Consider the following 14,067-nt stretch of genomic DNA (forward strand, 5'->3'; position numbering starts at 1 on the left):
TGGATAAGACACATCGTTGTACAGTTATGTCCCCCTGCTTGCTACAGGCGTTGTGTACCCAGTGAAGGGTGACATGAGCCAGTGTGTTTTCTGCCAGGAAACGTGTCCTGTTCCATCTTCAATAATAGCGCCTACTGCACAGATGGAATACATTTCTGACCTAAAGGTCGACACAATGCACAAAACTAGCGTGGACGTGTTCTAAGGGCTTCCTTATCAAGCAGATGTGTTTGGACGTTGCGCTCCACGTCGAAAAGAAACAATTTATACGCACATAAATATTGCATCCTCACTCCGAGTCGCTAGAACGGCTCAGAAATAACACAAATCAATGAGGACTCTGTGAGATTTGTTGAGTAGAGTGTTTTCAGTGTAAAAACGCTTGTAGCAAAAGCTTGCCTGCTCTGTCCGCTGATTGGCTTGGCGGAGGAGACACAGGAAGTGGTTTGTGCGCCGAGCAGACACCGAGACTCACTGCGGCGGAGGCAAGAGAAACCGCAGCTCCGCCCTCAAGCAGGGAAAGCTGTGTGAGTGTGTGTGTATTTTGTCTTTTCAGAACGCTATAATTTACTTAATTCAAGTCACCACAGAGTGCTGCGTTTTTCTATTTTATAGGTTCATCTTGCGCACATAAGAAGAAAAAATAAAAGTTTGTGAAACGATGTGTTGGATGATAAAGGGCTTTTGGAAACGGGACGTTGACATGCTGACTTACGTAGACACCTGGGGGACACGCACACAATGATCTGTCTGCTCTGTTCCAAGTCCTGAATCAGAGAGGCCACGGTCTTGTTGTGTGTGTGTGTGTGTGTGGGTGGGGGGGGGTTGTTGGAAGAGGAGAGGGGAAAGGGGCCCCATTTTAGAGGAACTGCTGTCTGGCGGTGGAGGTCAGCCCAAGGGTAGAATGCTTGTGTTGGAGTCAGCGCGAGGTGAGGGGGGCTGAAATCATGTTAGCTTTATTCCGCCTCCACGTCATCCTCCACCTCCTCCTCCTCCCCCTCCTATCCCGACTGGGAGGGCATAAATTCATTTAATCCTGTTTTTCCATAGATTCGCTTACCCTTTTGGACTACTGCTGTTCTCTCACCGCGGCCCTCGGGGTACAGTGTTGGTGAGAGGGTGGGGGGGGGGCTTAGGCGGAGAGGCGGTAAATTATGATATCCTTGAAAGGAGTAATAGGGCCTAACAATGGTAAGAAGAACAAGGGGAGCAGGGATGAGAGACCAAGTACAGGTCAAGACAAATTGGCCTTGGATTCAAAATATGCCCCCCCTGCAAAGAAAATAACAACAAACGTGCACCTGCACACCTGCATGTACACAAATCCTCCGCCCCGCACCATCTATTCACTGCATATCTGCATCCCGTAGCCGCGTGGCAACCATGATGGGGAGGGGTACCGATTGATCCGTTCAATGTGTGAAAGGGTGCTTAACGGCACTGCTGAGAGCGCTCATATTTTTTAACACCCCCATGAGGTGTTAAAACTCACACCTCACTGCCAGTGACCCCCCCGATCATTCCTCAAGGTGCCTCTTTGTGTCCAACAATCACACGAGGGATTCAACTGAGAGAGCCTTCTTCGACAGGGAAGCGATGGGGACCAGTGAGAAGCTTCATCCTCACATAGCCAGTGTGTCCTACATGACTGTACGGCCTGCCTTTACGTTTTTATTACTAACCCTCTATGGTATTTGGGTTTGCCCTTGCACTCGCTGGCCCCTTGATTTCTAAAAAGCGATCAGCGACGAACGGAACCACTTTTGTTTGTTTGCATTAGGACAGAAGAATTCGAGGAGGACTCAAACCCAGCAGTGTAGTTGTTAGGAGCTAGGATCAATCACAAACTATCCTCATCCAAAACAAGCTATATACGTGACGTGAAGTGCCTAGTACTCATCAGCTGGCATCCCCCGGGAACTCTGACCAAGGTAAGACTGTCCTTCATAACACAAGCATTTGTGTTGGTCTATTTTATTCACTGCAAGAAGGAGATTTAAAAGCTATAGGAGGACTTGTAGCAGAGAGTGACTTCACTATGACATTCAAGGTAGTCGCACCTTAAATGTCACAGTTGAGTTGAATATGCATAAACGCTGCATCCTGATGATGCACTGGTTGCTGTCGGGGAAACGACGATCAGTTTTTTGTCGATGCCGCAGTAAGTGCTCCTCGGTCAAACGTGGCGGTTTAGAAACCACACGCTAAAGAAGACTAAAGATGTGATTTCAAAGCGAATGTCTAATGAGCGGCCTTGTCCGTCACGGGCCGCATGTTCTGTACATGTCCCTGCGTCCTTTTGCAGCGGTAGGCGCAGTCCCTCGGCAGCTTCTAATTTGGGAAATGCGGTGCACGCTTTCCCCCCCATGCCGTGCAAAACAAGACGTCGTCCAATATGACTGAGTTGGTATCTTAAGCACCAGAAATCTGTTGTTTGTGGGAGCGAGTCGGTTCACCACGGATCGAGTTTATGGGGGGGGGGGTGCCCCACACGGTGCAAATGTCTGCGTGGATTAGTAGATACGTGAGGGGTGATGGGTAAGTGAGACTTTATCCTCTACGGTATGTGCTGTACCTTCTCTCTTCATCCCCATGGCTAAACACTTTTGGTAGCGGCAGTACTGGCAGCGGTTCCTCTGGCGCTTGTCGATGACACAGTTCTTGTTGTCGCGGCAGGTGTAGGTGAGGTCTTTGCGCACCGTCCGCTTGAAAAAGCCTTTGCAGCCCTCGCAGCTGTAAACCCCGTAGTGTTTACCTGTGATGGGGGGAGAGAGGGAGAGAGAGATGGTTGGTCAAAAAGCACAACAGAGAAGGGGGGGGGTCTGTTGTTTTGGTTACAGGTGATGGAGAAACAAACCAGAGACTTCAAAAGCCTCCGAGCACAGTTAAATAAAGTGCGATTCTCTACTCAACGATGTTTTGATCCACCCTGCCCACCCGGCCCCCGCTGACGCAGGCCAGTGAACCCTTGCCCTTCTCGTCGGTGCGTGACAAAGGCGGTTTCCTTGCCTCTCGATGTCAGTTTTCCAGTCACGAGCCCTCTGCACGTGCTGCTGCCTGTGTGCCGTTTCTCAGGAGCGGCTTCTTTGCGGCCTCCTCGGCCATTCAGCCCACAACTCTGCTGACTCTCTCGCGCTTCCAGGAAGATCCCGCACAGCAAAGTGGGTGCGGTGCGTAGCTCTGCCAGAGGGGCTCCTTGGAGGACGTTTCTTAGTTTGGTCAAAGCCCCAGCTTGACGGACAAGCTGGATGGTCTCAGCTGTTGAGAGATTCTTTGTATGCTACCCTAAATCTAAGACTCGGGTTCCCTTTTTTAAGTAGTTACTTCAAACTAACTCGAGTCATCCCATCTGTTCATGATCAACCTCCTAAAGGCGAGGTACACGTTTGTACACTGCTTCCCACGCGGGGGTCCCTCACCTGAGGAGCGGTCGCCGCAGATGGCGCAGATGTGCTTGGTGAGCGACAGGACCGTGCCCGAGGGCTGGGCGGGCACCTTCATCACGCCGTTGAGGCCCAGCGGGGGCTTGATGTCCTCCGTGCTGCTGACCGAGTTCATCGGGGAGTTCAGCTGGAACATCAACACACACAAAACACAAAACAGACGACCGGTCACAACGCAGCCCCCTCCAAAGTGATACAGGAACACACACTTGGCGCAAGACTTTTTTCATCTAGTGGAATGCAGGCACAACTACATGTGGACACTTGATGCAGATGGTCGGCCATAGCTCCGTCTCCTCCCTCTGTTTCTGATCTAAATCTGGCACAGCAGGATCCCGCACCACTCCGGCCCAGCTTCTCTTTTATTCATGCCCCAGACGAGCCGCGCTTGCTCCCCAAATGTTCGGCGCTAGCAGAAGTCCTCTGCAAAATTCAACAGTACAGCGGAATAACGAGGCGGCATTTGTTTTAGCGGCGGTGAGAGCTGCAGCCCAGCGTCAGGCTTCAGTCCCCCCCCCCCAAAGTGACCTCTGTTTTTAACTCTTGCTAAAAGGGGAGAGCAAGGGGAGACTAATTATCCTAACTAGCACCATGCTGTTTCAGGGTACATAAATGTTGGGAGGGTGGATATGAATCATACTAAAACACTAGATGTACCAAAGGAGACAGGAGCTTTTGAAGCTCACCATCAGCAGCATCCTGTTAAAGGAAGAAGTGGATATTTCACCTGGGGAAGAACCAAATTGAAATAGAATTACAAATTAGAAATACAATTGAATTGTCAAATTGAATAGAAGAATATACATATTAGTGGTGAGTCTTCAGAGCAGACATGTGCTCATGTAGACAAACATTGTTTTTATTACCTCACAACTAATAAATTAGGCCAAAGTTATTTAAGGAGAAACTTTACCGAAGGCTCGAGGTAACTAAGACGGGACTATTTTCCGACTATAAATGTGAAATACATATTTTAACAAAAACATGCACATGAGAATGTGTGAGAGAATGTGAGGAATTATGACACCACCTCAGCAATTGCATGCTCACCTAAACATAAACCCTGGTAGAGATCCTTATAGCACAAGTTTACTGAGTTAATACGTCAAGAGAAAAGTGGGGTCAATTTCCCGTAGACTTTTGTACAATCTGACTACTTTCTGCAGTCGCCCCCTGGCGGCCATTAGAGAGAATGCAAGTTCAGGGCACTTAGCTTCTCTTTTCAGAGGTTGCCGTCTGATGGAGACATTGGATACACTACATGAACGTGCGTATGTATACACAGCCATGTGCACAAAGACAAGTAGACACACTCTCTGCTGTGGGCCTTCCAATCCACCTCACACTTGGATTTTTGATTCTTTCTAAATGGCTTAAAAGTAAAAAAAGAAGCTTCAGCATGGATGACTTCTATAGAATGACTCCAAACACCATCACACCAAACTGAAAATCGAAGTTGTCGCCCATGTCCTTCCGTTCGACATACTTCATTGTGGCATGTGTGGTGTCATGGGAACTTGGCTAGGATTTTAGGATGTATAAAGCCAATGCTGGTTTGAGTGTGGTGGTTTCGGCGGGTTGAAAAGGTTAAAGAAAGCCCACCTCCACATGAGAATGTTCGATTCACACCCCGACACCTCCATCCCCCACCGGCCTGCTCTTCACACCCCGTTTACACAAGTACACACTGAACTGTACGCAAACACATACGCAAAGCTTAAGCTTTGGGAGAAAAAAAAAGATTATTTTTTTATGCTGCAGAGCTTTTTGTTTGGTATTTTATACATTATTTTATTAGTATTACCGATGAGGAGATCTTTTGCATACATCACAGAAGAAGCCAAGGTTTGTATTTTTATATGTGATGTGCACCATTTCAATGTATTCAGACAGGAAGAGGCATTATTTTAATCATGTTTTAGCCAAATAGGGCCCTTCTTGTTAAGAGTAAGACGATCCCTGTGCAGCACACCAAAAAAGAAAAAAAGCGTAATTGTGTGTTTGGAACTTGCTGCAGCAGCATGCGCACAAACACACACACACTTCTCTGCACATTGGCCCACACAAACACACAGCATGAGGTCTTACCTCAGTTAAGTTCCTGATTTAATTTCGGAGTTTTCTCCCGTGCCGTCTCTACCGAACCTTCTGTCTGCGAGCCCACGGCGCTTTTTCTGTCAGGGAATCTATTTTTGGGAAAACCTGCAACTCAATCCCTGCAACATTGATCCCCCCCCCCCGACCCCCTCCCCACCCTGCCCCGGTTGGGTAGGCAAACTTTTTTTTGGGAGGGGCGGGTGGGAGACTTACTTTCTCTTCTGCTCCATGGGGGTGGAGGCAAGGAAGGGGGGGGGGGGGATTAAAGTGGCTCAGGACGGGTTCTGGAAATAGAATACATGGGCCCTCCCCTTGAAACACATACATGTGACCCATCCCTGGGAGGAATGCCAGCTGCGTGCACCGCCTCGTCGTCTTGGGGAAGCACATCGGTGCTTCTTTACATACATTTATTTCTTTCTAGAAGAGCAAAGGGCTCCGATTGAAGACTCTTTACAGAGCGAAGGAGAGGGAAAACAAATGAGGGCCGTTTTCACATCAAGGAAATGTAGCACACAAGAGACCCTGCAGTACAACGCACAGCGCCTGGAAGCGCTCCGGCTGAATTACTCTGAATAGCTGTTACCTAATGATCGGTACATCCAGTGCAGAAACGATACATGCCATTACACGTCCTGTGCCGCCCCGCTGGCTGCAGCGAGCAGTAATAGCTGGGATATTTCAGACGTGTTAACAGAGGACGGATTAATACTCTGAATCAAATGCAAACACACAGTGCAATAAGAGCGGACTCCGAGATGAAGCTATTCAGATTTCTAGTTCCCAGAGCCCAAGGGAGGAATCTTCTCACATTTGAGAAACTGGAACCAGCAAATGTTTGACTATTAGAATCAATTCCAAATTTTCTCAAATCATTGAGCCAAAAAAACCCAATGGAAGCTTAAGATAAAAGGCAACGTTCAGCGATCCATCTCATTGTGATGAAACGAAAGGTAAATAAGCCATGATCTCGCCAACAACCCATCAAACGGGCGGCGTTAGTCGGCCTCTGGCTCTCGGAGGCCTCCTCAACGCTCCTCCGTTTTGATAGATGGAAGCCATGCTGGCAGCAGAGCGGCTCCTTTTAGACCATTAGTATGCTACGGCAGCACACAAGGTGGTGAAACAGAAAGCAAGCCTTCCCCCGGAGGGAGCAGGGGAGACAAGAAGGCAGGAGGAGACAGCGGAGGCCTCTGCTTAAGACGAGCTTAGCTCGACTCAGGGAGTCAGAGCACAGACTCGGCTCATGAAGACACTTCAAACGGAGACTTCAAATCCGGGCCGACGCACCACTCCTCGGCGCTTCAGAAGCTTCTGCAGTTCAAGGGCACCTTTTCCAGGACGCAGAGAAAGTTCTTTTCGAAGTGTTCTCTCAGAATGCATTCTGCCCCCCCCCCCCCCCCCCCCACCCCCTGCACCACCCCAGCCCTAAAAAGCAAATCCACCCCCCCGAAAAAAACGTATATGCTAGTGTTGAGTGGACAGAATACAAATCCTGCGTTGTTACTCAACCGCCCGCCTCCTGAGAGGCGAGGACGAGGTCGCTAGCGTCACCTTTTTACCTCGGGACATGACTTTCCTAAAAGTAAATCTCAAACTTTTTTATCTACTTCTGCACCTCATACAAACTTTGATGTTTAGTTCTATTTGTTGGGGCTTGTGTGACAAATGTCAAACTCTAACTAAACAAAATGAAGAAAAAGATGAAATAGTCCTGAGGGGTCAGGTTTGTTTTTGTCTAATGGTGGGTGATTTTAGCATCAATGCCAATAGTAACTGTTTTTATATGTGTGCTGTGGTGGTGACCTGTCATTAAAGTCAGTATGAGTGAGCTCCGATCAGTCGGGAGGTGAACAGTGTGACACGGCGTCTATCAGCCGTTCAAATAGGAAGTCGACTCTACTAACAACCTGTCCATTGGTTGGTCCAGAGGCCGTGAGAAACAAAAATATTCAAAATGACTTTAAGCGTGTCCAAATAATGCTCATGAACATGCCGTTATGCCTTCAGAATACGTCTTTCAGAATAGAAGTGTAGAATAAGTACAATAATTGTAGAATAAGTTGCTTACGTGAGCCAAAGCAATTAATAGTATACTATGAGTCTGCATGCTAACAACGTTTCATGAAGCCGTATGCTCCATGTGTGCTACTCATGTCCCGCCTTCACAGTTGCTGTGTTGACGGACGTCCATGACTCAAAGTTCTGTGCAATCGGTCCCATGGTTGGTGCCCATACACTTTGCAGACATGCCACGGCGAACACGTCTCTCCACAGACTGTATTGAGTTACAGTAAGATCACACCGCCAGATGCAATTAAAAGCCATACAGGGATTATTCGGAGCTTTAGAAGAATGCCTGCTCCCCGAGGCATTTCAACCGCAGCGCCTCGGGCCGCCGTTAGGTGGCTGCTCTCTGAAACCTAACGCCAGTCCCACCGTTTCTATCCCTCATAGCCGCCACCTCCTCAATGGCTTGTCTCCTGTGGGGCCCCACCCTGCAGGGCCCCCGCGCTGTCACATTACATACATCACCTTTTTTTTTTTAAGCGCGCAGTCTCTCAGGGAAAGGTATCGGCGGCCGCAAAGAAATACCTTTGGAAAGTACCTGTGCTGGAGGCTGCCACAGGACGGCTCTTCACAATTTGCAGTATTTATTGACGTTCTTGTCGACTGGCCCGGCTTTCTGTGCTTCAGTGGCTTTTCACAAAGAAAAACCTCCTGCTTATGTTACAGAAAATAAAAGCCTTACGGAGAAGAAAAGGAGATTTGGTCCTTTAACAGCTGGAACCGTTTTGATACAAAAACAGATGCGGGAAACAGGCTCCAACACAGTGACATTTTGAAATAAAAATTGGCAACGTTTGGTCCACAAAGATCTAAGAACTAAAGGAGCTGTGTGCTAAATGAACGGAGCGGTCTCTTAAACCGCTTGTAATTGCTACCTGGAGACAGCTTTTGGCTAACAGCATTCTTCTCCCCCGTCCATTTGAGGGTTGATTGACGTCGGAGAGCCTTAACCGGTCCCCTGGGACGCCACACACAGCCTCTGTGTGCGGCCATTAGAGCAATGGCACCGTGATGCAGCCGGGTCCATCGGACACCACAGCGGCCGAATGGACCTTTATTGCTCCCGCACAGGAAGAGGCTGAGGTCCACTGCCCCCCTCCCCCCAACCCCCTCTCGAGTGCGTGTTGTGCTCCGGTCTCCTAGCGACCCTCGCCCAAATACGACGTACCCGGAGGCGGCGCATGACATCAGCGCCGCCTCTCATTTAGAACTTATTAAAGCCGGTGTTGTATGCGAGTTTCTGCGGCGCATCGAAAGGCGCTGGAGGCCTGTTGCTGGTTTAGGATTCCCAGCAAGGTTTCCATGGGAGAGGGCGGGAAGCCAGAAGGCTTGCTTTTTTTTTTTTGACAGCCAGACAACTCTCACCATTGTCACTGCAAGTGCAAAATGTGTGTAATCCCTCCCAGATGCTCGGGGAGTTGCGGAGCCTGTGATGGAGAAACGGTCCGTCTCGTCAGGGAGTTTAAGCCCGCGGACGTGACCACGGACGGGTCTCATCCTATTGGACATCAGCTGTGGTTTGGCGTCGCCTCCCACCCTCTCCCCTTCATACTGCGCCAGGACAACATTTAAAAAAAACAAGATGACAAACACAATAACGGCACAAACCACCTAACGAAAGACAATGTGTGCGCAATTTTGCAACGTATTTATGTCCAAATGAGTGTGTGGCCTTCACCAGAACAATGCAGAGGCCAGCAGATAGCTGGGAATCGGGATGGAGACAATAGACGTGACAAAGCGAGAAGGACGCACAGCGCGGCGCGTTGCTGGGTCTGGGCGCTCAAGGAGAAGACGTACTGTGGCTGGAGATAAAAGAACTGGCTGACGATAAAGGAGCGCTTCGGTGTGGTGGTTTGGCCGGCGCAGGATGTGAGATCTCGGCGGGAAAGGGAGTTTTGTTCATTCCTTCTTCTGCTCTCATCTTGTTGTCATTTACATCTTTGATGTGGTGGACAGTTAAGGCCCATTGTTTTGGCTTTTCTCATTGGATATCCCTCAAGTTTTAATGAGGACCAGAGTAGGGGATTTCCACTGTGGGGTTGATATTCCTGTGCATCTAAAGGACCCTCTCTCTCCCTCGTTCTGCCCTCGCTCAGCATCAGTCAGCAGCTTCCACACTGTAAAGGCTCAAATTCTCCCGAGGTTGGTACCGGTGGGAGTTGCAAGCCGGGTACCAGATATTTCAACATTTTACAGTTGTGACACTTCGATGACCATCATTTCTGACCATATATCAATAATCCCCCGCTTTAGCATTCATGAGCAGTAAATACAAGTATAGTATTTGACAAACAATGTTTACACAGTACACAGTAAACAGTATACAAAGTATACACATATACATGTGTATACTTCTATATTTTGTATACTATAGTATATTTCTCAACTCTCATCTTTAATGTGAAGGCTTGTGTATGAACATAAAATTAGGAAGGAACTATGGTAAAAAATAACTGTAATAACTCAAATTGGCATCATTAAAGAGTTTAAAGTTGTTATCAGAAATATTGAAATTGTGACCAAAGCAATCGCAACTTGCATTACTGTCTGTGGTGAATATTCAATTTTTACCCCAAAACCATTCAGGATTAGGCAGCTTACCATTTTTCAGTCGGATTTTGGAGAGTGAGAGATACAGATTTACCACACACTGGCTTAGTGAAACGGGTGGGGAGTGGAGGGTGGGGCCCATTTCCTCACCCTCACCAGAACACACTGAACTGGAAAACTGCATTTGTATTTCTTGAAGGAATAGATACATTTCAGATACTGAAATTTCAGTTATCGTTTTTTGCCCTTATGTTAGGTTCACAGGTTGCCATGATGAGTCACAACCATGTGTCTATATTTGACATCTCAAAGAATGAAATGGTAAACCCTACATTGCAACCAAAGAAAAAGAAGTCCACATGAGAACTGGTGGAGGTAATGATGCTTTTACACCAGCTGTTTCTCAGAGTTCAAAAGGTGCAGCACTGATAACGAGTGCAAAGCAGACAAGGCTGAACACACGCTGTAATTACTCTACGTACCGCAGCGCACAAACAGCTGCTACCTGCTCTTCACACCGCGGTGCCAAAAGGGGCAGGAAGCCAGCATAAGTACACAGAAAACACAAGCTCTCATGATAGCCATAATTCAGAGGTGTTAGCCTGGTGAATCAGTACTTCAGGAAGGTCCCTGAAGCTCCCGTTTAAGATTTGCAGACAAGAGACGGACCATCAGCTGTTAACAAGTGCTAGCGTCCTTCCTGCATACAGAGCAGCACAGATGAAAGTGTCGGAATTAAAAAGTGTGGAGGAATCAGGGTGGGGGAGGGGCAGGGGGCGGTGGTGGGGGTCTTTTTAGCAACGAAAGAATGTCCGCCTTCTGAAAGTGCCCCTAATCCACCGATAACTCCATTACATGTGGGACACTCGGCCGTTAAGCCCAACAATAGCGATGAGAGGGAGAACCAAATAGCATCACGCGGACGAACACAATTATTTGCAAGCACAAAGAAAACGAGCCAGTTTGCAGGGAGGCGGGGTGGGGGGGGGGGACCATTTCAATTTTAGATATGGCTACAGACAAAACTGGGCCATGGCAGGCTTTGATGTCTTAATTGTGGGTGTTTTTTTATTCATACCGAAGAAAATGAGGCTTATTGATGGAATAAAAACAGAGGAAGAGACCGGAGATGGAGATGGTGTGAAAGAGACATGCAATAAGAAACATAGGGAAATGGGACAGCGAGAGAGAAGAAGAATGAAAGGATGGAGGAGACTGCTTAAATATGGCGTCTGGGAGAGTGACAAATGGGCCGCAGTCACAGAAGGGAGAGTGACAGAGCAAAGTACTGTGGAATCCCTGCTGAATGGGTCTTGATTAACTGTGGCATGGGGTCAAGCAGGGCCTCTGTCTGCTGGGGCCTGGCTTGGGAAAACTGTGTGTGTGTGTGTGTGTGTGTGTGCAGCGACTGAAATCTGCACTTCTAAGACGGCTGAACACTGTTTGAAAGACGTGATGATAAGCTGCCCCTGTGGGATTTTGTACGTTGTCATTGTTTTTTGTAACCAGTTAATGGAGATGATCTTAATTGGACTGTAGAGGAGTAGACTCTATAAATGGTAGTGAATAACATAAAAAAAATATTTCAATTGAAGGGGCAAAACTTAGATGAAACCCCTTTGTTGCACGCACTAGAATCTTCCCAAAGCCAAGTGCAAATTAACTAACATGATCTGAGACCAAGTAGCACACTAGGAGCTCTCATAGTCTGACCTCATCCATCTTGGGATGGAGGCGTAGTTTTACAATGTACTTTTCCCATCCGTGGGTCTGTCACGGGCCTCACCTGGGGGCTGACGCTGGGGCCGTACCCCATGCCGGGGGAGCTCATGGAGTGGGGACCCATGGGCGAGCTGATGACGGAGAAGGGCGAGCCGAGGCCGTTCATGGGCGAACTCAGCGTGCTGATGGGGGAGTGGAGGGAGCCCGAGGGCCCCATGGAGGTCGGGCTGAGCAGAGACGGGTGCATCCCCCGGTGGGACGTGGGGGAGCCCAGGGGCGAGGAGGACAAGTGGCCCGACGAGTCTGTTCAGGGGGGAGAAAAACAACAAACGGTAGACATCAGGATTTGATCATTTTCAATGATATCACCAATTGTAACATCTTTAAGAAGGGGTGATGTTTCTGATACACGTTTTGAGACAACGAAGGCGTTTAAATACACCTTGAGATGAAAAGGGAAAGATCAGAGCCATTTGGAGAAACCCTGTCCAAGACACAGAGAACCCAGCACATCTGGTTAAGTGTGAAAGCAGTTGTTGAATCAGAGCATTGTACGGTTTCTTTTTCATAAAAATGTAACAGTTCGGCCAAAGAACCCTGACACAACTAAACCGTTCTCTCCGTCTCTCTCTCTCATATCTATGCAACGGAGCCTTGGTGAACAGTTTGACTCATGGCAGGCGCTTCCCTCAGGGATGTATGAGGACAGGATGCATATCTATAATGGATGTGCTTGCCGAGTGGGGCAGTGGGCCACAGAGATTTAGATGTATAATACATAATAATAGCTGATGGGAAAGGGTGGTGCAGATCTCCTGCCCTCTCATCTACACAAGAGTCATGGGACAGGCACGAGTGCGAGCACAGAGAGAGGATGCTTAGTTAAGTCACTGGCAATTTGGGAGATAAGACGTGCTGTGGGGGGATAACGACCCCCCCCCCCCCTCCCTCGCGTCCCTCTCACTTTTGGCCTATGACCGTCTCAGTCATTCCTTTGATTCTCGTCAGCGCTTCTTTTTCCATGTCCCATGAAAAGAGCATTGCTTTTAAAGCTCCACAGAGTAGTGAGTAGATTCATTCATCGTTGTGTATACTCATTTAACAGGACATTTATTAAATAATGTTTGCAAAAAGGAGACTTTACAACATACAAATGACATGAACAATTTCTTTCCAAACAACTCCGCGGCCCTCAGTCCACCTCTGAGAAGTCCTCTTTCCTAGAATGCTGTGACCCGATCCCTTGGCCGACCTGACGGCAGGCTGATTGACAGCTGAGAGTTCCTGGAGCGCTCCGTCTCCGTCCCGGCTGACTGTGCATGCGTTCTCTGAAAAAAAGGCGGGTAGTCTCCATCCCCTGCATCATCAGCAATCCTCAGAGCAGCCGGCGGGCTGGCAGCTCGGCCGTGCAAAAACACTTCCTGCACGTCCTGCTTGCCTCACGAGAACTTCCTGCAGGCGCGTACAGACACACACACACACACACGGGCCCAATCCTTTTGAAAACAAACACACACCCTTCTTAATAAAGGGCTCACAACGGCTCTGCATCTAGCTGTTTTAGTTCAGTGTTTAATCCTCTGCTTGATACCCCTCCAGCTCGTCTCCCTCTGATTACACTCTTTCACCCCCCTGAAACTCGCCCCCACACATCATTCCTGGAGAGTTAAATAAATAAATAGATTAATAAAATAACTCGCCCTGAGAAAACAATTCCCATAACCCTTCTCAATTGGGTTTTAATTCAGGCCCATAAAGAGAGCGCTATTAGGGTTAGTCTCGGGGGGGGGAAGTTTCAGCTCTCGCACCTCTGATGCAATTTGCCCCTCTACCCCTCTCTCTGTTCCGCGCCGCTCTTTACCCGGTTCATTAGTCACATGGCAGTGTGTGTGGAGAAGTGAGGGGGAGCTGATAGGTATACAAGGTGAAGATAGGAAAAAGCTACAACAGCAGAGAGGGGTCAACAAGGAGAGGAGAAAAGAGGATAGGAAAGGTAAGAGGAGGATGGAAAATTAAAGATAAATCTGAAAAAAAGTCCCCCACATACAGCACAACTGCCACAATCACACTTCTGGATGTCTTCATGCACCCCAGTTCACCCCAACCTGTTGGACTGGGGCAACGTGTTTTCCCAGCAGTCTTCAGAGAACACGTGTGAAAAGGACTGAGTGGCAGCTGGCCA

General features: G+C 48.4%; 1 protein-coding gene across 2 annotated transcripts in view; it reads right to left on the reverse strand.

Moving 5' to 3' along the window:
• The window catches only part of rxraa (retinoid X receptor, alpha a), a 73,525-nt gene that overhangs the window by 13,030 nt on the left and 46,428 nt on the right, over positions 1-14,067 (reverse strand). For both annotated transcript variants that reach the window (XM_037483898.2, XM_037483900.2), the window contains exons 3-5: positions 11,950-12,188; positions 3,420-3,570; positions 2,576-2,755 (exon numbers count right to left, since the gene is read on the reverse strand). In XM_037483898.2, the coding sequence (XP_037339795.1) occupies positions 2,576-2,755; positions 3,420-3,570; positions 11,950-12,188 (570 nt within the window). The remainder of the gene's footprint in view (positions 1-2,575; positions 2,756-3,419; positions 3,571-11,949; positions 12,189-14,067) is intronic.

The sequence above is a fragment of the Pungitius pungitius genome, chromosome 18 (genome assembly GCF_949316345.1).
Source record: "Pungitius pungitius chromosome 18, fPunPun2.1, whole genome shotgun sequence".
In the NCBI taxonomy this organism is placed as follows: domain Eukaryota; kingdom Metazoa; phylum Chordata; class Actinopteri; order Perciformes; family Gasterosteidae; genus Pungitius; species Pungitius pungitius.